The sequence below is a fragment of the Bufo bufo genome, chromosome 3 (assembly GCF_905171765.1).
Source record: "Bufo bufo chromosome 3, aBufBuf1.1, whole genome shotgun sequence".
Taxonomy (NCBI): Eukaryota; Metazoa; Chordata; class Amphibia; order Anura; family Bufonidae; genus Bufo; species Bufo bufo.
In genome coordinates this window covers 558,114,279-558,139,348 of record NC_053391.1, presented here as the reverse complement: position 1 = coordinate 558,139,348, position 25,070 = coordinate 558,114,279, and the positions used below count along the sequence as shown (strand labels likewise).

The 25,070-nt window shown below is 43.3% G+C and overlaps 1 protein-coding gene across 1 annotated transcript in view; it reads left to right on the top strand.

Moving 5' to 3' along the window:
* The window catches only part of ARF3 (ADP ribosylation factor 3), a 45,523-nt gene extending 22,348 nt beyond the window's left edge, over positions 1 to 23,175 (top strand). The window contains exons 3-5 of the mRNA XM_040425523.1: positions 19,457 to 19,567; positions 20,852 to 20,976; positions 21,067 to 23,175. Of these exons, the coding sequence (XP_040281457.1) occupies positions 19,457 to 19,567; positions 20,852 to 20,976; positions 21,067 to 21,228 (398 nt within the window). The 3' untranslated portion in view covers positions 21,229 to 23,175. The remainder of the gene's footprint in view (positions 1 to 19,456; positions 19,568 to 20,851; positions 20,977 to 21,066) is intronic.
* The last annotated feature ends 1,895 nt before the right edge of the window (positions 23,176 to 25,070 follow it).

Genomic DNA, 25,070 nt, shown 5'->3' with positions numbered 1-25,070 from the left:
GGGAGGGAGGGGGGGGGCCGGCCACATTGGCCACCAATGTGTTAACTACGGGGAGGGAGGGGGGGGTCTGTTGCCTGGCAGCACCTTCCAGGCAGCAGGGGGCAGTAATGTACACAGTTCTGTTAGTATATTCTAACCTGAAGCGTCCCCATCACCATGGGAACGCCTCTGTGTTAGAATATACTGTCGGTTCTGAGTTTTCACGAAGTGAAAACTCAGCTATGAAAAAGCTTTTATGCAGACGGATCTTCGGATCCGTCTGTATAAAAACTAACCTACGGCCACGGATCACGGACACGGATGCCAATCTGGTGTGCATCCGCGTTCTTTCACGGACCCATTGACTTGAATGGGTCCGTGAACCGTTGGCCGTGAAAAAATAGGACAGGTCATATTTTTTTCACGGCCAGGAAACACGGATCACGGATGCGGCTGCAAAACGGTGCATTTTCCGATTTTTCCACGGACCTATTGAAAGTCAATGGGTCCGCGAAAAAAAACGGAAAACGGCACAACGGCCACGGGTGCACACAACGGTCGTGTGCATGAGGCCTAATTCAATTAAAAAGTGGCACTGATATATTCTGTAGATTCATTACACACAGAGTGATCTATTTCAAGCCTTTATTTCTTTTAATGTTGATGATTATGGGTTACACCTAATGAAAATCCAAAAGTCATTATCTCAGAAAATTAGAATATTATATAAGACCAATTTAAAAAATGATGTTTTATACAGTTGGCCTACTGAAAAGTATGTACGGTATATGCCCTCAATACTTGTTCTGGACTCCTGCATGATTTACTGCATCAATGTGGCATGGCATGGAGGTGATCAGCCTGTGGCGCTGCTGAGGTGTTATGGAATCCCAGGTTGCTTTGATAGCGGCCTTCAGCACATCTGCATTGTTGGGTCTGGTGTCTCTTATCTTGACAATACTCCCAGGGCTCCCGATGGCGACCAAAATGGTCGCCAATGCGACTTAGAATTTACAAATGGCGACAAGACTTTTTAGTCTTCTCGCCATTTGCGACTATACCCGCCGCCGCAGCTCTGCCGTTGAATACAGCGGCGGGGCACAGGAGCTGATAGTTCTCTGCCCCGCCGCCGATGTTCTTCTCAGCAGCGCAGAGTCTCTCCCTCCTCCCTGTGCTGCCGCCTCCGCCGATAATAAGAGAGACGGGAGGAGGAGGGGAGGGGCTGTGGCCACTGCGCCACCAATGAAGATAACTGACCTGTTAATACAAATACAGGAGGCGGGTGCCGGAATCAAATAGTCGACACCCGACCTCTATGACAGGCAGCTGCGATCCGCTGCAGTAAACCCCTCAGGTACCGCACCTGAAGAGTTAACTGCAGCGGATCGCAGCTCCCTATCATAGAGGTCGGATGCCGGCTATTTGATTCCGATACCTGCCTCCTGTATTTGTATTAACAGGTCAGTTATCTTCATTGGTGGCGCAGTGCGCCCCCCAGTATAAGAAACATTGGTGGCGCAGTGCGCCTTCCCCCCCCCCAGTATAATAAACATTGGTGGCACAGTGCGCTCCCCCAGTATAAGAAACATTGGTGGCACAGTGCGCCCCCCCCAACACCCCAGTATAAGAAATATTGGTGGCGCAGTGGGAAGTGCCAATGAGGGTTAAAAAAATAAAATAAAATTAACTTGCCTATTGATCGCGTAGCTGCCGGTCTCCTGTTCTTTCTTCAGGACCTGTGGTGACGTCACTGAGCTCATCACATGGTCCATTACCATGGTGATGGATCATGTGATGTACCATGTAATGAGCACAGTGATGTCACCACAGGTCCTTTGACAGGTCCTGAAGAAAGAACAGGAGACCGGCTGCTACGCGATCAACTGGAAGAGGTGAGTTAATTTTTATTTATTATTTTAACCCTCATTGGCACTGCCCACTGCGCCACCAATGTTTATTATATTGAGGGGGGGGGGGCACACTGCACCACCAATGTTTATTAAATCGGGGGGGGGGGGGGGGCGCACTGCGCCACCAATGTTTATTATATTGAGGGGGGGGGCACACTGCACCACCAATGTTTATTAAATCGGGGGGGGGGGGCACTGCACCACCAATGTTTATTATACTGGGGTGTTGGGGGGGCGGGCGCACTACACCACCAATGTTTATTATACTGGGGTGTTGGGGGGGCGCACTGCACCACCAATGTTTATTATACTGGGGTGTTGGGGGGGCGCACTGCGCCACCAATGTTTATTATACTGGGGTGTTGGGGGGGGCGCACTGCGCCACCAATGTTTATTATATTGGGGGGGCGCACTGCGCCACCAATGTTTATTATACTGGGGTGTTGGGGGGGCGCACTGCGCCACCAATGTTTATTATTGACCTTCTACTAAGCATTCTGTATTAAAGAATGCTATTATTTCCCTTATAACCATATTATAAGGGGAAATAATACAGTGAATAGACTTTCATCCTAGCAACCATGCGTGAAAATCGCACCGCATCCACACTTGCTTGCATCTGCTTGCGATTTTCACGCAGCCCCATTAACTTCTATGGGGCCTGCGTTGCGTGAAAAACGCACAACATAGAGCATGCAGCGATTTTCACGCAACGCACAAGTGATGCGTGAAAATCACCGCTCATGTGCACAGCCCCATAGAAGTGAATGGGTCCGGATTTAGTGCGGGTGCATTCCGGTATTTTGAATGCCGGATCTGGCACTAATCCATTCCTATGGGGAAAAATGCTGGATCCGGCATTCAGGCAAATCTTTAGTTTTTTTCGCCGGAGATGAAACCGTAGCATGCTGCGGTATTATCTCCTTCCTGATCAGTCAAAATGACTGAACTGAAGACATCCTGATGCATCCTGAACGGATTGCTCTCCATTCAGAATGTATGGGGATATGCCTGATCAGTTCTTTTCTGGTATAGAGCCCCTAGGACGGAACTCTATGCCGAAAATGAAAAATGCTAGTGTGAAAGTACCCTAAAATATTACGTTTAAATCCCCCCTTTCCCAATTTTACATATAAAATATATAAACAATAAATAAATAAACATATTACATAGCGCTGCGTCCGAAAAGTCCAAACTATTAAATTATAAAAAATGGCATTTGCCATTTTTTTGTCACCTTGTCACCCCAAAAAATAGGATAGGACTGTTCTATTATGGGCCGAACGTTTCATAAAATGCGAAATGCACGCGGCTTTTTTTGGTGTGTTTTTTTTTTGCGCGGTAATGAGTATCGCAATACTTTTTTATGGTGACGAAAGCGAATCAAAATTTTGGTATCTAAACAACTCTACGCCAATCTGATCGTTGTAGCGTTGTCACGATACCAAAATTTTGATTCGGTTTCGATTTGGCTCCTAAATTTTTCAGTTCAGGAGCCAATGGCTACTAGGTATTTTTTTCTAGTCTGGAGCACTGACCCCATAGATTCTCTATTGAATGGAAATGCGACTGTTGTATTCCATGTCTTGGGTATGTGTGTGGTGGCTCTTGAAGCACTGACTCCAGCCACTGCCCACTCCTTGTGAATCTCCCCCAAATTCTTGAATGACCTTTTCTTGACAATTCTTACAAGGCTGCGGTTATCCCTGTTGCTTGTGCACCTTTTTTCTACCATACTTTTTAATTTCACTCAACTTTCCATTAATATACTTGGACTCAGCACTCTGTGAACAGCCAGCTTCTTTAGCATCGCCTTTTGTGGCTTACCCTCCTTGTTGAGGGTGTCAATGACTGTCTTCTGGACAACTGTCAAGTCAGAAGTCTTCCTCATGATTGTGTAGCCTACTGAACCAGACCTAGGGACCATTTAAAGGCTTAGGAAACCTCGGCAAGTGTTTTGTATTGATTACAGCTGATTAGAGTGTGACACCATGAGTGTACGAGACTGAACTTTTTCACAGTATTGTAATTTTCTGAGATACTAACTTTTGAGTTTTTATTAGATGTTAGCCATAATCAACATTAAAATAAATTAACACTTGAAGTAGATCACTCTGTGTGTACTGAATCTATAGAATATATGAATTTTACTTTTTGAATTTAATTACTGAAATAAATTAACTTTTCGATGATATTCTAATTAATTGAGATGCACCTGTACATTCAGCTGAGCTGACCCTACAAGACATTGTGTCTGGTTTAACAGTGAATTTCCTGGTGACAGATTCGGAGCTTGCCTTCTACGGAAGCCTGTGAGATCCAGCCCTTAGGCTGGGTTGTATTGTAATGCATTGCAGAGGGGATCAGACAGCAGAAGTGAAACAAAAAAAAAGTTAAAAAAAGTGTTTTTCATAATAAAAAAATAAAGTTTTAAGTAAAAAAAATATAAAAAATACCAAAATAAAACACATAAAATTGAAAAAAAAAAAAAATAGGAAAAAAACTAACAAAACAGACATATTGGGTATTGCGGCGTCCGTAACAACCAGCTCTACAAAAATATCACATGATCCACCCCCTCACCTGAATGCCGTAGAAAAAATAAAATAAAAACTGTGCTAAAACAATATTTTTTTTTGTCACCTTACATCACAAAAAGTGCAACACCAAGCGAACAAAAAGGCGTATGCCCCCCAAAATAGTACCAATAAAACCATCACCCCCTACATAAAACAATCGGGCAAAAAAAAAAAAAACTATGGCTCTCAGAATATGAAGACACTAAAACATGATTTTTTTTGTTTAAAAAATGCTGTTATTGTGTAAAACTTAAATAAATGAAAAAAAGTATACATATTAGGTATCGCCACATCTGTAAGAACCTGCTGTATAAAAATATCACATGAACTAACCCCTCAGGTGAACACCGTAAAAAAAAAAAAAGCAATTTTTTGTCACCTTAAATGCTTTATTATGTGAAACTGAAACAAACAACCAAAAAAAGGTCATATTTGGTATTGTCACGTCAGTATCAACCTGTCAGATGAACATTGTAAGTAACAAAATAAAAACGGTGCCAAAACAGCTATTTTTTGTTACCTTGCCTCACAAAAAATATAGAGCAATCAAAAATCATATGTACCCTAAAATAGTACCAACAAAACTGCCACCTTATCCCGTAGTTTCCAAAATAGGGTCATTTTTTGGGGGAGTTTCTACTCTAGGGGTGCATCAGGGGTTCTTCAAATGTGACATGGCAACTTAAAACTATCCCAGTGAAATCTGCCTTCCAAAAACCATATGGCGTTCCTTTCCTTCTGCGCTTTGCTGTGTGCCCGTACAGCAGTTTACAACCACATATGGGGTGTTTCTGTAAACTACAGAATCAGGGTAATAAATATTGAGTTTTGTTTGGCTGTTAACCCTTGCTTTGTTACTGGAAAAAATGGATTAAAATGGAAAATCTGCCAAAAAGTGAAATTCTGAAATTTAATCTCCATTTTACTTTAATTCTTGTGGAACACCTAAAGGGTTAACAAAGTTAGTAAAATCAGTTTTGAATACCTTGAGGGGTGTAGTTTCTAAAATAAGGCCATTTATGGGTGGTTTCTATTATGCAAGTCTCACAAAGTGACTTTAGATCTGAACTGGTCTTTAAAAATTGGGTTTTGGAAATTTTCTTAAAAATTTTAAGATTTGCTTCTAAACTTCTAAGCCTTCTAACGTCCCAAGAAAAGAAAATGTAATTTACAAATGATCCAAACATGAAGTAGACATATGGAAAATGTAAAGTAATACAGTAACTATTTTAGGAGGTATCACTATCTGTTTTAAGAGCAGAGAAATAAAAATTTAGAAAATTGCGAATTTTTCCAATTTTTTGGTAAATTTGGTATTTTTTTTTTTTTTATAAATAAAAATGAAATATTTTGACTCAAATTTACCACTGTCATGAAGTATAATATGTGGCGAGAAAACAATCTCAGAATGGCTTGGATAAGTAAAAGCGATTTAACCCCTTAAGGACTCGGCCCTATTTCACCTTAAGGACTTGGCCATTTTTTGCAAATCTGACCAGTGTCACTTTAAGTGCTCATAACTTTAAAACGCTTTGACTTACCCAGGCCGTTCTGAGATTGTTTTTTCGTCACATATTGTACTTCATGACACTGCTAAAATTGGGTCAAAAAAGTTAATTTTTTTGCATAAAAAAATAAAATTTTTACCGAAAATTTTGAAAAATTAGCAAATTTCAAAGTTTCAGTTTCTCTACCTCTGTAATACATAGTAATACCCCCAAAAATTGTGATGACTTTACATTCCCCATATGTCTACTTCATGTTTGCAGCATTTTGGGAATGATATTTTATTTTTTGGGGATGTTACAAGGCTTAGAAGTTTAGAAGCAAATTTTGAAATTTTCAGAAATCTTCAAAATCCCACTTTTTATGGACCAGTTCAGGTTTGAAGTCATATTGTGAGGCTTAGATAATAGAAACCTCCCAAAAATGACCCCATTCTAGAAACTACACCCCTCAAGGTATTCAAAACTGTTTTTTCAAACTTTATTAACCCTTTAGGTCTTCCACAAGAGTTAATGGCAGATGGAGAAACAATTTTGAAATTTAAATTTTTTGGAAAATTTTCCAATATAATCAATTTTTTCCAGGAGTAAAACAAGGGTTAACTGCCAAACAAAACTCAAAATGGGTTGCCCCGATTCTGTAGTTTGCAGAAACACCCCATATGTGGTCGTAAACTACTGTTTGGCCGAACGGGAGCACATAGAAGAAGGGGAACACCATATGGGTTTTGGAAGGCAGATTTTGCAGGACTGGTTTTGTTTATACCATGTCCCATTTGAAGCCCCCTGTTGCACCCCTAGAATAGAAATTTCAAAAAAGTGACTCCATCTAAGAAAGTACACCCCTCAAGGTATTCAAAACTGGGTTTACAAACTTTGTTAACCCTTTAGGTGCTCCACAAGAGTTATTGGCAGATGGAGAAACAATTTAGAAATTTCAATTTTTTGGAAAATTTTCCAATATAATCAATTTTTTCCAGGAGTAAAACAGGGGTTAACTGCCAAACAAAACTCAAAATGGGTTGCCCTGATTCTGTAGTTTGCAAAAACACCCCATATGTGGTCGTAAACTACTGTTTGGCCAAACGGGAGCACATAGATGGAGGGGAACACCATATGGGTTTTGGAAGGCAGATTTTGCAGGACTGGTTTTGTTTATACCATGTCCCATTTGAAGCCCCCTGTTGCACCCCTAGAATAGAAATTTCAAAAAAGTGACTCCATCTAAGAAAGTACACCCCTCAAGGTATTCAAAACTGGGTTTACAAACTTTGTTAACCCTTTAGGTGCTCCACAAGAGTTATTGGCAGATGGAGAAACAATTTAGAAATTCCAATTTTTTGGAAAATTTTCTAATATAATCAATTTTTTCCAGGAGTAAAACAGGGGTTAACTGCCAAACAAAACTCAAAATGGGTTGTCCTGATTCTGTAGTTTGCAAAAACACCCCATATGTGGTCGTAAACTACTGTTTGGCCAAACGGGAGCACATAGAAGGAGGGGAACACCATATGGGTTTTGGAAGGCAGATTTTGCAGGACTGGTTTTGTTTATACCATGTCCCATTTGAAGCCCCCTGTTGCACCCCTAGAATAGAAATTTCAAAAAAGTGACTCCATCTAAGAAAGTACACCCCTCAAGGTATTCAAAACTGGGTTTACAAACTTTGTTAACCCTTTAGGTGCTCCACAAGAGTTATTGGCAGATGGAGAAACAATTTAGAAATTTCAATTTTTTGGAAAATTTTCCAATATAATCAATTTTTTCCAGGAGTAAAACAGGGGTTAACTGCCAAACAAAACTCAAAATGGGTTGCCCTGATTCTGTAGTTTGCAAAAACACCCCATATGTGGTCGTAAACTACTGTTTGGCCAAACGGGAGCACATAGAAGGAGGGGAACACCATATGGGTTTTGGAAGGCAGATTTTGCAGGACTGGTTTTGTTTTTACCATGTCCCATTTGAAGCCCCCTGTTGCACCCCTAGAATAGAAATTTCAAAAAAGTGACTCCATCTAAGAAAGTACACCCCTCAAGGTATTCAAAACTGGGTTTACAAACTTTGTTAACCCTTTAGGTGTTCCACAAGAGTTATTGACAGATGAAGAAACAATTTAGAAATTTCTATTTTTTGGAAAATTTTCCAATATAATCAATTTATTCCAGGAGTAAAACAAGGGTTAACTGCCAAACAAAACTTAAAATGGGTTGCCCTGATTCTGTAGTTTGCAGAAACACCCCATATGTGGTCGTAAACTACTATTTGGCTAAACGGCAGGACATAGAAGAAGGGGAACGTCATATGGTTTTTGGAAGGCAGATTTTGCTGGACTGGTTTATTTACATCATGAACCCTTTCAAGCCCCCTGATGCACCCCTAGAGTAGAAACTCCATAAAAGTGACCCCATCTAGGAAACTACGGGATCAGGTGGTTGTTGTTTTGGGACTATTTTAGGGGTAAATATGATTTTTAGTTGCTCTTCATTACTCTTTTTTGAGGCAATGTAACAAAAAAAAAAATTAAAAATTGTTTCTACATTCGCTATTTAGTTTTGTGGAACACCTAAAGGGTTAACATAGTTTGTAAAGTAACTTTTGAATACCTTGAGGGGTGTAGTTTCTTAGATGGGGTCACTTTTTTGGAGTTTCTAGTCTAGGCTACATCAGGGGGGGCTTCTAATGGAACATGGTGTCAAAAAAAAAACTGTCCATCAAAATCTGCCTTCCAGAAACCGTTTGGAGTTCCCTTCGTTTTATGCCCTGCCGTGCGGCTATATAGCCATTTACGACCACATATGGGGTGTTTCTGCAAACTACAGAATCAGGGCCATAAATATTGAGTTTTGTTTGGCTGTTAACCCTTGCTTTATTACCGGCAAAAAGGATTCAAATGGAAATTTTGCCCAAAAATGGGTGTTTTGGCACCGTTTTTATTTTATATTTTTAACACCGTTCATCCGAGGCGTTTGGTCAAAAGTTATTTTTATAGCGACGACTTTTACGCACGCGACGATGCCCAATATGTATGGCTCTCAGACTTTGGAGACACTAAGCAGGCATCCTAAAAACTGCGGCCCTCCAGATGTTGTAAAACTACAATTCCCACCATGCCCTGCTGATGGCTGTAGGTTGTCTGGGCATGCTGGGAGTTATAGTTTTACAACATCTGGAGAGCCGCAGTTTGAGGATGCCTGCTCTAAAACTAATATTTTTTTGGGGAAAAAAAAATTGTTTCCCTGTCTCCAAAGTCTGAGAGCCATAGTTTTTTATGTTCTGTAGTGGACTTTTGGGGATTATAAAAATGTAGTACTCCATGGAAGTGTGATACTCCCTGAAGCAATTGATAATGCAGAGGCCCGGATGATCGGGGCACGTGTCACATTGAGTAGTGGTGTCCTTCCGTATCCCCCTCTTGTGACACACTCTGCATCTTTTTTGGGTTCGTCCCTTCTTTCCAGTATGGGGGACCACACCTGGAAAAGGTTGGCCAGGGACGATCCGGGCGCCTCCAATTCCCGAGGTACTCCGGCCTGCTCTTTCCCGGTCCGAAAAGATCAGGTCTTTGAGGACTGCCTCATAGAATTGGAGGAATGTCCCTGTGCTGCCAGCGCTTCGGGATAGTACAAAAGAGTTGTACATGGCAACCTGTACCAAGTAGACCGCAACTTTTTTGTACCATGCCCGGGTTTTGCGCATGGCATTATATGGCTTGAGGACTTGATCAGAGAGATCAACTCCTCCCATATACCGATTGTAGTCGACGATACAATCGGGCTTGAGGACCGTTGCCGCGGTACCTCGCACAGGGACTGGGGTGGTGCTGTTACCGTGGATTGTGGACAGCATAAGGACATCCCTCTTGTCCTTATATCTGACCAGCAACAGGTTTCCACTGGTAAGTGCACGGGTCTCACCCCTGGGGATAGGTACCTGGAGGGGGTGGGCAGGGAGGCCGCGTTGATTTTTCCGCACGGTCCCACAAGCGAACGTGGATCTGGCGGCAAGGGACCTGAACAAGGGAATGCTGGTATAAAAGTTGTCCACGTACAAGTGGTAACCGTTATCCAGCAGTGGGTACATAAGGTCCCACACGAGTTTCCCGGTAACACCCAGAGTGGGGGGACATTCTGGGGGTTGAATCCGGGAATCTCGCCCCTCGTACACACGAAATTTGTAAGTGTACCCTGAGGTACTCTCACAAATTTTGTAAAGCTTCACGCCATACCTCGCCCGCTTTGTGGGAATATATTGGCGGAAACTGAGTCTCCCCTTGAACGCAACGAGAGACTCATCAACCGCGACCTCCCTTCCAGGTACGTAGGCCTGCTGAAATGTGGCCCCAAAGTGATCGATGACCGGCCGTATCTTATACAGCCGGTCATAGGCAGGATCACCTCGGGGTGGACATGCTGCATTATCGGAATAATGCAGACATTTCCGGATGGCCTCAAACCGGGGACGTGTCATAACCATACTGTACAGTGGGGTCTGGTATAGGACGTCCCCACTCCAGTATTGTCTGACACTGGGTTTTTGGACTAGACCCATATGCAGCACGAGGCCCCAAAATGTCCTCATCTCGGCTGCACTGACCGGCGTCCAGCCACCGGGTCTAGCCAAAAATGAGCCTGGGTTTTGAGCGACGAACTGTTGGGCATACAGATTCGTCTGCTCCACCATCAGATTCACCAGTGGGTTACTGAAAAAAAAACTAAAATAGTCAATTTCAGTAAACCCCACTGTGGGAATCTGGATTCCAGGATTGCCAGCAAAATCCGGGGTGGTGAGGTGGGGGCTGGTGGGGGGAAGGGTGGGGGGTGGGGGGGCTGGTGGTGGTGGGGGGCTGGTGGGGGGGGCAAGTGGCAGGGGGGGGTCTGGGGTCTGATAGATGGATCAGAAAGAAAGAAAAGAAAGTTTAGTAAAAGTTTTTTTTTTTTTCCTAACTTTTCCCTTCTTTCCCTTCCTAACGGTGCCTCTCCCTCACTGACCCTAACCTACCTGGGTGGCGATGGGTGCAGGAGGGTGATGGACTACGATTAGGGGGACTCAGGAGCTGGACGCTGGACGGTGCTGCACGGTCAGGGTGCTGGACAGGAAGAGGAGGCGAGAGAGGAGCGCAGGAAGTTTGAATCTCGCGCCTCTCTCCCCTGCACCAATCAGCACCCTGGACAGCAGCGTTCAGCACCAGGGCCAGTGCCGCCTCTCCAAATCCTCGGACTGCGATAGGTGGTGTATAATTACGCCACCGATCGCAGTCTTTTTCCGGTTCATCGGGTCACAGGACACCCGAATGGACCGGAAACGCAGAAAACCGCAGGTCTGAATTGACCTGCGGTTTTCTGCGATCGTCGATATGGGGGGGTCAAATGACCCCCCCCTGCATTGTTACGGGATGCCGGCTGAATGATTTCAGCCGAAATCCCGTTCCGATTAACCCCCGCGGCGCCGGAATAGCAAATTAAAGCCATGACGTACCGGTACGTCATGGGTCCTTAAGGATTCGGGAACCATGCCGTACCGGTACGTCCTAAGTCCTTAAGGGGTTAAGGTTATCACCACATAAAGTGACACATGTCAGATTTGCAAAAAATGGCCTGGTCCTTAAGGTGAAAAATGGCAGGGTCCTGAAGGTCAACATAATATTTATTTGGTTTTGCACAAATCAGTATGAGGTAATAAATCCATTCTGCGCTATGAAAAGCTTTTTGTCTTCATATAACGATACTGATCCTGACTTTCTTGTGTGCTTCCTAATAAAATTGGCTGATCACAAAGATCATGAAGGGCTTCTACTAATTTAAAAAACATGGGTGGGGGGGGGGGTTTATTAGGGCTAGTGTTTTTGATAGTCTTAGGCCTCTTTCACACTACCGTTTTTTTTTTCGTTCCGTTTTGCGGGCCATATACGGAACCATTCATTTCAATAGGTCCGCAAAAAAAAAAAACAGAATGTACTCCGTATGCATTCCGTTTCTGTATTTCCGTTTTTCCGTTCAGTTGAAAGATAGAACATGTCCTATATTTGGCCGCAAATCACGTTCCGTGGCTCCATTAAAGTCAATGGGTCCGCAAAAAAAAAGGAATGCATACGGAAATACATCCGTATGTCTTCCGTATCCGTTCCGTTTTTTGCGAAACCATCTATTGAAAATGTTATGCCCAGCCCAATTTGTTTTATGTAATTACTGTATACTGTATATGCCATACGGAAAAACTGAACCGAAAATATGAAATCTCACTGGTGTATGATGTGCCGAAATGATTAAGAGGCATGCCTCTTAGTAACTGTGGTGCATCCTCAGGAGGTTTGTGCGCCAGGAAGTGAAATCTATACCAGCAAGTAGCTGGTGTGGTTTTCAGGTGTAATGTACATCAGTTTTGTGGTGTGTGTATTGTTGAATATGCCAGGCTTCCGAGTTCCCACATGCAGGTTTCCCATAAGGCCTCATGCACACGACCGTTTTTTTTTCCGGTCCGCAAAACGGATTTCCGTTGTTCCGTGACCGTTTTTTCTTCTGTGGGTCTTCCTTGATTTTTGGAGGATCCACGGACATGAAAAGTGAAAAAAAAAGTCAAGTTGAAAATGATAGGAAAAACAGATCACGGACGCGGATGACTATCTTGTGTGCATCCGTGATTTTTCACGGACCCATTGACTTGAATGGGTCCGTGAACCGTTGTCCGTGAAAAAAATAGGACAGGTCCTATTTTTTTCACGGACTGGAAAAACGGATCACGGACGCGGAAGCCAAACGGTGCATTCTCCGATTTTTCCACGGACCCATTGAAAGTCAATGGGTCCGCGAAAAAAAAACGGAAAACGGAACAACGGCCGCAGATGCACACAACGGTCGTGTGCATGAGGCCTAATCCTCTCACTTTTTGTGGAAGTCATTAAAACGGGAGAAAAGTTGCAAATTTTTATGTAAAACAGGACTTGTGCCAACATTTTCAACTTTTCTACATGACAAATAATACATTTACCCCCCCAAAAAAAATATATACAGTATGTGTGTATATATATATATATATATATATATATATATTTTTAGCTAGTTCTATAAGCTGACAGTCGATTGCCCCATCAAATTACCATGTCAAAGCCATCGCTACAACTCCAGACTTAAAAGACTAATTCAGGCTACTTTCACACCTGCCGGATCCGTGCTAACGCTAGCCCACCATGCCACCGGCAGTCTGCTCCTGCCCCATTTACTATAATAGAGGTGGGCCAGAAGTCCGGCCGCAGCTCGGCAAACAAGCTGATAGGCTGCTGGACAAAAACCGCAGCATCCTGTAGTTTTATTCCGGCCGACTCTTGGCATGTTTGCCGTGCTGCGGCCGGACCTCCAGCCCACCCCATTATAGTAAATGGGGCCGGAGCAGACTTCCGGCTGCACGGTGGGCTAACGTTGGCCTCAATTGAATACACCATTTAGAATATATTCTAATATTGATATATAATAATATTCTACAGGGTGGGCCATTTATATGGATACACCTTAATAAAATGGGAATGGTTGGTGATATTAACTTCCTGTTTGTGGCACATTAGTATATGTGAGGGGGGAAACTTTTCAAGATGGGTGGTGACCATGGCGGCCATTTTGAAGTCGGCCATTTTGAATCCAACTTTTGTTTTTTCAATAGGAAGAGGGTCATTTGACACATCAAACTTATTGGGAATTTCACATGAAAAACAATGGTGTGCTTGGTTTTAACGTAACTTTATTCTTTCATGAGTTATTTACAAGTTTCTGACCACTTACAAAATGTGTTCAATGTGCTGCCCATTGTGTTGGATTGTCAATGCAACCCTCTTCTCCCACTCTTCACACACTGATAGCAACACCGCAGAAGAAATGCTAGCACAGGCTTCCAGTGTCCTTAGTTTCAGGTGCTGCACATCTCGTATCTTCACAGCATAGGCGATTGCCTTCAGATGATACGAGATGTGCAGCACCTGAAACTACGGATACTGGAAGCCTGTGCTAGCATTTCTCCTGCGGTGTTGCTATCAGTGTGTGAAGAGTGGGATAAAAGGGTTGCATTGACAATCCAACACAATGGGCAGCACATTGAACTAGGGTTGTTGCGGGTATCGAAATTTCGATACCCAATCGATACTTTTGTCCCGGTATCGATACGATACCGGGATTTCCGTTTTTTCGATACTGGGCTGCGCTTCTGCGCAGTCTAGTATCTCTGAACATGAGCGCGCTGCTGTCGGCGCGCTCATGTTCTCTCTCAGCAGCACGGGGAGAAGGAAGCTGTCCTCCCTCCCCCTGTGCTGCTGCCGCTGCCACCAATGAGAAGAGAGGGGCGGAGGAGGGGCGGCAATGAGAAGAGAGGGGCGGAGGAGGGGCGGCAATGAGAAGAGAGGGGCGGAGGAGGGGCGGCAATGAGAAGAGAGGGGGTGGAGGAGGGGCGGCAATGAGAAGAGAGGGGCGGAGGAGGGGCGGGCGCACTGCGCCCCCAATGATAGGATTACTATCGGAGCGATGGGAGGAGACATCAGCTTCACTAGTGGGCGTTCCTTTTCCCTGCGCTGCGATTGGACAGCGCTACAGCCAGGGAGAAGGAACGCCCACTAGTGAAGCTGATGTCTCCTCCCATCGCTCCGATAGTAATCAGCAGCATGTGGAGCAGGAGAGGAGACAGTAATGGGGCACTGCGGGCGAACGGAGCGGCGCCCAGGACTAAATGGTGAGTGCTGAGACATCGCTGGGCGCCGCTCTGTGTGGCCTAATAGTGAAAGTCTGGACTCATATACAGTAGTCAGTCTTTAACACATACAGGAGGCGGGTGCCGGCAGCAGAATCGCATTGCCGGCACCCTGCCCCTGACAGGGAGCTGCGATCAGCGGCAGTTAACTGCCGCTGATCTGCTAGTACCCGCCTCCTGTATAAAGGGGTAAAATCATTGGTGGTGCAGTGTGCCCCCCCCCTCAATCCCCCCATCCCATTAAAATCATTGGTGGCACAGTGCGCCGGCCCCTCTCAACCCTCCAGTATTAAAATCATTGGTGGCAGTGGCCACAGGGACCTCTCCACTCCCCCTCATTGGTGGTGCAGTGGCAGCTTCTGATCGGAGCCCCAGCTGTGTAAGCCTGGGGCTCCGATCGGTTACCATGGCAGCCAGGACGCTACAGAAGCCCTGGTTGCCATGGTAACATCCCTGATGCTGTGTGCACAAAGCACAGAGCAGCAGGGACAGTGTGGAGTCCTATTCACCCTGATAGAGATCTATCAGGGTGAATAGGAAAAGGGATGAAAGATCCCAGGTTCTAGCCCCTAAGGGGGGAAATAGTTATTAAATAAAAAGTGAAAAAAAAAAAAACACTAAAATATGAAGTATAAATCACCCCCCTTTTCCCAATTTCACATATAAAATATATAAATAAACATATTACATCGCCACGTCAGAAAAGTCCAAACTATTAAAATATAAAAAAAAAATCTAGGTGGTGAATGCCGGAACAGAAAAAATAAAATAAAAACTGCGCGATTCGCCATTTTTAAAAATGAGGAATGCATGTGGCTTTTTTTGTTTATTTTTTTCGCGTGGTATCGAATGGTATCGAGTATCGCAATACTTTTTCATGGTATCGAAACCGAATCAAAAATTTGGTATCGCAACAACTCTACATTGAACACATTTTGTAAGTGGTCAGAAACTTGTAAATAACTCATGAAAGAATAAAGTTACGTTAAAACCAAGCACACCATTGTTTTTCTTGTGAAATTCCCAATAAGTTTGATGTGTCACATGACCCTCTTCCTATTGAAAAAACAAAAGTTGGATTCAAAATGGCCGACTTCAAAATGGCCGCCATGGTCACCACCCATCTTGAAAAGTTTCCCCCCTCACATATACTAATGTGCCACAAACAGAAAGTTAATATCACCAACCATTCCCATTTTATTAAGGTGTATCCATATAAATGGCCCACCCTGTATATTATGGACATTGATCCAGGGATTTGTTCTGTGGATCAAGATGGCAGGATTACAGGTTGGACTTGATGGACTTTGTCTTTTGACAACCTTAACAACTATGTAATTACTATGTAACTATAATATGTATGTTATTGTATAACAGATAATTACAGTAAAGGAAACAGACACGCTTGCAGACATTTATTAATTGTACGTAAAAGAAAACCTATTTGCAGTTGGCTTTAAGCAAACATTTTGGACCGTTTGTGTTCTGCAGCTTGCATGTTTTAAATATGCAAGCTGCTGGATGCCATTCAGTGCTCATTTTCTCTGTTAGGCTCTTTCACGGCTCACTCTGTAGCCCCTCTGGTCTCCTGAACACAAATCTAAGCTGACCTCTTTGCAGTTAAATAACGTAAACTTAAAGGGATTCTCCAGGATTTACATATTCATGACCTATCCTCAGGAGCTCCCATGAGCTCTGCGACCTCTTGTTCGTGCTTGGTATTGCAGCTCAGCCCCTTTCACTTCACTTCACTGAGCTGAGCTGCGCCTTGGCCATTTGACTGATGAACGTGATTTCACATGGCCTAGGAAGAGGCTCACAGAGTGCCGCGGCCTCTTCGTACAGTGCAGTCGGACCCCTGCCAATCTCATATTGATTACCTATCCTGTTAGGCCATCAGCATGTATATCCCGGAGAACTTCTTTAAATCCAAACGTATGTCTGCTTTATGAGCATTCAGGAGACCACATAGAAGAGCTACAGAAAAGACAGCCAGAGAGCAAATCCAGCAGCTTGTATTGTATTAAAGAACATGCAAGCTGTAGTAGGGTTGTTGCGGGTATCGAAATTTCGATACCCAATCGATACTTTTGTCCCGGTATCGATACAATACCGGGATTTCAATTTTTTCGATACTGGGCTGCGCTGCTGCGCAGTCTAGTATCTCTGAACTTTAGCGCGCTGCTGTCAGCGCGCTCATGTTCTCTCAGCAGCACAGGGGAGAAGAAAGCAGTGTCTCCCTCCCCCCTGTGCTGCTGCTGCCGCTGCCACCAATGAACGGAGGGAGGGGCGGAGGAGGGGCGGGTGCACTGGGCCACCAATGATATGACTTTTCCTACACAGAGCGCGCGCCCAGCGATGTCCCAGCACTTACCATTATTACTAGGCGCCGCTCTGTTCACCCGCTGTGCCCCATTACTGTCTCCTCTCCTGCTCCATATGCTAATTATTATCAGAGCAATGGGGAGGAGACATCAGCTTCTCTAGTGGGCGTTCCTTCTCCCTGCGCTGCGATTGGACAGCGCTACAGCCAGGGAGAAGGAACGCCCACTAGAGAAGCTGATGTCTCCTCCCCATTGCTCCGATAGTAATTAGCATATGGAGCAGGAGAGGAGACAGTAATGGGGCACTGCGGCGAACGGAGCAGCGCCCAGGACTAATAGTAAGTGCTGGGACATCGCTGGGCGCCGCTCTGTGTAGCCTAATACTTAAAGTCTGGACCCAGGAAAAGTAGTCTTTAACACATAATACAGGAGGCGGGTGCCGGCAGCAGAATCACATTGCCGGCACCCTTCCCCTGACAGGGAGCTGCGATCAGCGGCAGTTAACCCCTCAGGTGCGGCACCTGAGGGGTTAACTGCCGCTGATCTGCCAGTACCCACCTCCTGTATTAAGGGGTAATTATCATTGGTGGCGCAGTGCGCCCCCTCAACCCCCCACCCCATTAAAATCATTGGTGGCACAGTGCGCCCGCCCCTCTCAACCCCCCCAGTATTAAAATCATTGGTGGCAGTGGCCACAGGGTCCCTCCCCTCCCCCTCATTGGTGGTGCAGTGGCAGCTTCCGATCGGAGCCCCAGCTGTGTAATCCTGGGGCTCCGATCGGTTACCATGGCAGCCAGGACGCTACTGAAGTCCTGGCTGCCATGGTAACATCCCTGATGCTGTGTGCACAGGGCAGCAGGGACAGTGTGAGGTCCTATTCACCCTAATAGAGCTCTATCAGGGTGAATTGGACAAGGGATGAAAAAAATCCCAGGTTCTAGCCCCTAAGGGGGGAAATAGTTATTAAATAAAAAGTGTAAAAAAAAAGTAAAAAAAAAAAACAACAAAATATTAGGTATGAATCACCCCCTTTCCCAATTTCACATATAAAATGTATAAGTAATAAACATATTACATATCGCCACGTCAGAAAAGTCCAAACTATTAAAATATTAAAAAAATCTATGCGGTGAACGTCGGAACAGAAAAAATAAATAAAAACTGCGCGATTCGCCATTTTTTTAAATGCGGAATGCACGTGACTTTTTGGGTTTATTTTTTTTTGCGTGGTATCGAATGGTATCGAGTATCGCAATACTTTTTCATGGTATCGAAACCGAATCAAAAATTTGGTATCGCAACAATTCTAAGCTGTAGAAGACAAACGGTTCAAAACTTTGTAATAATAAAACCAGTTGCAATTATATTTTATTTCATAAAATAGATGCAATAACAAAGTCTCCAAAATGTCTCTAGACTTTAAAGGGGTTATCCGATATCTAAAATATACCCCCAATGCCCGGGCCCCTTGTATGGATTATACTTGCCTGCTCCCCGGCACCCGCTTCGCTCCTGATTCCTTCACGGTTGCCGCTGCACCTGCTATTGGTTGCTCCCCCCCATCGCCGAATGTTTTGATCCAAGTGATGGGGAGATGCAGTGGCGGCTGTGCAGAGGAGCAGGTAAGTATAATCCATACAAGGGGCCTGGGCATTGGAGGGGATATTTTAGATATCGGATAACCCCTTTAATCCAAGAGGATGAGCTCTACTAAGCACCAACTTGGGTTAGGCTGACAGCACTACCTGAAATTTTAAGCTGAGCAGGCAGAGGCTCCTTCATTTTAGCAATCAGGAGGCGATCCCAGCTCAAGAACTATGCCTAGTGCCTCAATAACATGTCAAACTATGACTAAAACTGTACATACCCTTTAAATATTGCTTACTTCAGTATTATTTTTTATTAATTACAATTTTTATGTGAACAAAATGCAATGTTAATCTATGGAACTATTCACACGGACTTCTAACATATACAATTTGAAATACATAGCATGTACTATTCTTATCCGTTTTGCAGATGTAAAACATCAATTGAAGTGTATGGAAGGTGTTTAAATTACATATATCATGCATACTGCCACCCACCCGTATGTGAAAGGGGCCCATCTTTTGTGTTTCCTGTTTCTCCTTAGAAGCCAGTCCATTCATATCAGAGATCCATAAAACAGATGCAACACTGATACAATATGAACCGTAATAGGGCCATATTGTAGATCTGTATCACGCATGTCCACAACCATTCCAGGTAGAACCAAGCAGGATGTATATTTAGATGTTCCGTTTCTTAGGAGCTAAACTTTATTCTGCACCTTAGACTGTGGTGACCTGTTAGACATGTTCTTGCTTATGTGATATTTCTTTTATGTTTTCTAATGTTTATACTTGCCTTTACACCATCAATCTCAAACACTTGTAATATTTTCTTCTTCACAGGCTTCAATGTAGAAACGGTAGAATACAAGAATATCAGCTTCACGGTGTGGGACGTCGGTGGCCAAGACAAGATCCGGCCACTGTGGAGACATTATTTCCAGAATACTCAGGGTGAGCTGTTATATTCTGTATACATAGAGTGTACAGTTTTTCATGACTTCACGAGGTGTAAGCGATGATCATTGTTGGGGAATGACTTTAATTTAGAAAATCTGTAGCATTAGGGCTTTTCTTTTACCCAATAAAAAATTTTCAAATTGGAAAAAAAATGCTATCCTTCCATTGTTTTAAGAGTTTCGTATATATGACGTTTACTGCATGGTAAAATGACACAATAGCTCTTTCTGTGGGTCAGTGCAATTACAGCAATTCAAAAATCTATGTTTTAATGCTTTTCAAAAAAAATTCTGTGCATCACCATATTCTGACGCCCATAACTCTTGTGTATTTCTATTTATGTGGAGAGATCTGTAGTTTTTATTGATACCATTTTGGGGCACGTATGACTTTTTGATCATACAGCAGACACCCGGCACTAATGGACTTTTAACCCTTCAGATGCCGTGGTCAAATGTGACCACGGCATGTGGATGCCCTAAAACCCAGATAAAAAACCCAAATAAAAAAATTCTAATTACCCCCTTTCCCCAAAATGTAAATAAAAATATGTAAACAACAAAAAATACACATAATGGGCATCGCCACCTGTGAAAACGTCCATACTATTAAAATATTTTTTAAAAATTCCAAAGCGGAAAAACAGTCAAGATGCCCAATTTGCTGCTTTTGGTCGCTTCATCAGAAAGTCATACACAAAATTATATCATTGAAAAATACTGCTCGTCCTGCAAAAAATGAGCCCTCACACAGCTCCGTACATATAACTACAAAAAAGTTCCAGGGGTCAGAATATGGTGATGAAGAAAAAAAGTTTTAGTTTTTTTTTTTCAGAGTTTTAATTTTTTTCTTCAGTATTAAACTGCAAGAAAAACTATACATATGTGGTATAGCTGTAATCGTACTGACCTGGAAAATAAAGGTAACAGGTCAGTTTTACCACATAGGAAATGGTGTAAAAAAAATCCCCATAAATCTCTGGTGGAATGGTGTTGTGTTTTTAAAAAAAATATAATTCTACCCCATTTGGAATTTTTCCCCGCTTCCCACCACATTTTATGCAACCGTATATGGGGCCATTAGAAAGTGCTTCTTGTCCCGCAAAAAACAAGCCCCATACAGCTATGTGAATGAAAAAAAAAAAAAAAAGTTATGGCTTTGGGAGAGCTGGGAGTAAAAAAGAAATAATGGAAAATTTCCAGGTTATTAAAGAATTATTGTCTGACTTATATTAGGACAATTAAACATGATTCATGTGTTTCCATTCTATTTTTTCAGGGTTAATATTTGTGGTTGACAGTAATGACAGAGAACGAGTTAATGAGGCACGGGAAGAGTTAATGAGGATGCTAGCAGAAGATGAGCTTCGGGATGCTGTACTGCTTGTTTTTGCAAATAAACAGGTTGGTTGATGTGCAGTTCTCTCTATGTGGAGTCTGTCGTGTCCATTTTATTTCCCTAATTAAATCACTTTCTAAATAATCTCTTTCCAGGACCTCCCCAACGCCATGAACGCTGCAGAAATCACAGACAAACTGGGCCTTCATTCTCTTCGTCATCGCAACTGGTACATCCAGTCCACCTGTGCCACCAGTGGAGATGGTCTCTACGAGGGCCTGGACTGGCTAGCCAACCAACTAAAGAACAAGAAGTAACGATGCCTGGCCCTACCTCAGCCTCCCCAGCGTGCGCCTGACTCTTCCTCCCCATCCCCTCCATCCAAAATTCCCTCTTTAGCCAGGGCAGGTTGGGGTTGGCGACCGACGCAGACCACCCTATCCCACCTGCTTCTCCTGGCTCCACACTCGCTTACTTTGCCGTTTTGGTTTGGGGTGTTTTTATCGGGTGCCGTGTTTCTTCTGACTCATCCAGCTGCTGTTACTTGCTCTTTATTTGTCCTTTTGGAGATTTTGGGTGGGGGAGGACTTGTGAGATTTGGCAGAATATGCCATAGCAATCTACCCCCTGTAGACAGGGTTGGTAAAGAAAGGATTTGGGAGCTGTGCTGTTTTGTGTCTGTATGTTCTGTGGAAGCTCCCTCTGCTGAAGATTGAGAGATGTATTTGGCTTCTTGTGTTTGTTTTTAAGGCAGGTGGTCTCCAGTGCTTCATACAAGAAAAATTAGTACACCGACCGAGTGAACTTTTAGTTTTTTTCAGAGGAAGGGTACGCCATGTTTGGGTCCTTTTTAAATTATTGATTCGTATTACTTTTGTTATTTATTAACATTTCATATATACATTTCAAGTCGTATTTATTCTGTATTCAATAAGGATCTCATTCAGTATCGTATACTGTGGTATATATCAGCATAGAGCTTACGGGGTGCTGCTGAAATCGGACTCCTCCGCTCTTATGCTTCATTCATGTCCGATACACACAAGAGCTGGTTCTTTACTGTGTTTGAAGTGTTGTGCAATGAAGATTCAATGGTTGCTAGCAAAAATGACTCCTGTGTCCTCCGGTGGTCAAAACTGACCACAAAAGCCATAGTATTATTTCCGTTGCAACTGTATTAAGCCAGTGGGAAAGTTTAGCGTCTATGAGCCGTGCATGTGGGTTGTGCTTTTAATTTCTAGACACCTGCTGTAATGAAATAAGAGGTTATTTGAGCACATTGTGCTCTCGTCTCACCACCCTTATTTCTAATGACTGGAGCAGCTCCCAGTGAAGTCATTGTGGCCATCTACACTACTGCTGTCAGTTACATCACTGGGAGGCCGGCCAGCTGATGAAATTCCAATAGCTTCGTATTTGCATTGAGAGGTTTCAATAAAACGTAGATTTTTCTATAACCGACACTGACAACTTCTACTACAACTTTTAGTCGTTGCTAAATATTTTATTTTCTCTGTGGTTTTAATATGTTTTATCATGATAATTCTGCTAAATAAAAGAAAACGGACCGCAGCACTCCTGGATTTAGGCTGAATACGTGTGCAGCAAACAGCATGACAGGGATTTAGTGTTAAGGTGATTCATCTTTACGTCATAGATTTAAAACAGATTTTCCAAGTGACCTTTTTCTGTCTGCAAAATGTTTTCAGATGGAATAATCTCCACGATGGAAATGACAGGAGTGTCAGATACCAAAATCACTACTGATATCTTTTTATTTTCCTGTTCCTGCAGAAATTTGAGATTTAGAGAGATTGGGTTTGTGTGGACTCCGAATGGGTCACTTTTGGCCCTTGGCAGGAAAGCATCATGGGAGATGGAATTCGGAGACTGTTGTCTTCCCTCGCTGCTGTTCTTTTCTTTTTCTTGGGGAAAATATTTCATGTGTTCCTATCCCATGTCTTCTCTGAGAGAACTTCTGCTACTGCAGGATTTGGGGAAATTAACATGAAGCTGTCACATTGTGGTCAATTTTGGTAAAATTACCCTCTTTGCTAAAGTGCTAATGAATTGTAAAGCCAATAGTACTGTACTATGGCCATCACACACGCCTCTTGATTATTTAATTTAAAGGGTAACTGTCCTTTTTTTTTATGTAATTGGATTGGTCTGACTAAGTTTACCTTAGTTCCCTAGTTAATACTTTTGTATAGGTATTGAATTATCTAGTAATTGCAGCTTGTTCTTTCCTCCCCCAGTGGTGCGGCTAAAAGAGCGTTGCTAGGTGTCCTCCATCTTCTATATACAGAAGACGGAGGACGTAGTAGTGGGCAGTCCCGAACACTGCGTGCGCACTCCCGTCAGACCGGGATAGTGCTGATATTCGCGATAAAAATTCGCAATCAACTACTCAGGAGGAAGAGGGCGTGTTTAAGTCTGGAGAAAGCCGATTGGTTGGGGTGAGGCTGCGCGTTCCCGAGATGAGCCGAATGAATTCTGGGTAGTTAGGGAGGGAGGTCTTAGCCTCAGGGTAAGGGCATCGGCAGCCATCTTGAGTCAGAAAGAAGTCTTGTGAGGAGCGGTTGCTATGGACGTAATCTTATTAAACAAGTGGTATGTGAACACAATAATTGGTGATTATGGATTATCACCACAGCAGCAACAACATATATAAAAATTTAATTTTGAGTGAAAATATGACAGTTATCCTTTAACACAGATACCAAACTTCAGTGTAAGGGGTTTTCCTTTTTCCGAGTATCTGATCGGTGGGGGGTCCGACATCCGGGACTCCCACCAATCAGCTGTTTGAGAAGGCTCGGTGCTCGAAGCAGTGCTGCAGTCTTCACACAGCTTTTGCCTAGGCCATGGCATAAGCACAGCTCAGCCCCATTGAAGTGAATGGGGCTGAGCTGTGATACTAAGCACAGCCGCTATACAATGTATGGCTCTGTGCTTGGTGAGCTGTGAGAAGGCAGCGGTGCTCACAGGAGTGCTGGTGCCTTCTCAAACAGCTAATCAGAGAGGGTCCTGGGTGTCGGACCCCACCAATCAGATACTGATGCCCTATCCAGAGTATAAGGTCATCAGTATAAAAGACTCGGAAAACCCCTAATAGTGCTGTGGTGAACTTAGTAGGACTTCTGTCAGAACCATTTCTAGGTAGAGATCTTATTCCTAAGAGAAAAATAAAAACTTCTAGACGGTGTTCAGATACCCAGATGAAGGTGCTGAATATCTTTATTATCCACACTGTGTAATACATTTTGGCCCTGGTTTTGAGTCTTCATCAGGTACAAATGGTAGCTGTAAAACAAAGAGAAGTGGACTAGGGGAGATGACCTCCCATTGGCTTAGAAGAAAAAACCATAAACAGTAATAAAATGCATATAATATTGATTTTGTTTGGGTATACCATGACAGGTGACGTAACTTGGTATCAAAATTTGACGTAACTTGGTATCTGGCAGACCTTTTGTTTTGAGACACCAGAGCAGCACCACTAAAAGTTGTTTTTATGCTCTTTGGATTAATTTCTTCAAGGTTTTCTGTAGATCTGGAGGGTTTCCTATACCTACCACAAGGCTTTGAAGAGCAGCAGCCCCACCAGTTGGTCGGATTGACCACCAAGCGCTCCATAGAGTTGTGCCTATCTATTGTACAATGTTTACAATTTCATTATAAAGAGTGACAATAACTGGTTGCTGTTGGCATGTCCCAAAGATGATCGGGACAACACCATGCTTCAGTATTCAGGATGAGGATGACAAGCTCCCCAGGAAATTATTTCACGAGAAGAGTAAAAGAGCCACACCCTCCAGTATAAAAGGATATTTCTTTTTATTTCTATGTTATTTCTTCATTTTGAAATGAATAAAATCATGACCTGTTGTAGAGCCAAAGATGACCAGTAAAAAGGAATGGCCTGTGCTGCCGTCCTATTGCCTTTAATGTGGATGTTATGGGTAGTACAATGCTCTACAGTCCTTTAGATAAAGGCAAAGACTACATTTCAGCATATCTACCACATATACAGGTATGATTTCATTATAAATGAAATTATAAAGTCATTTACTGTGATTTATCTATAGTGAAATACCCTCTACCCTGGTGGTTTGAATATGAGACAGCAGATCCTGAAAGATATGTGGAATCATCA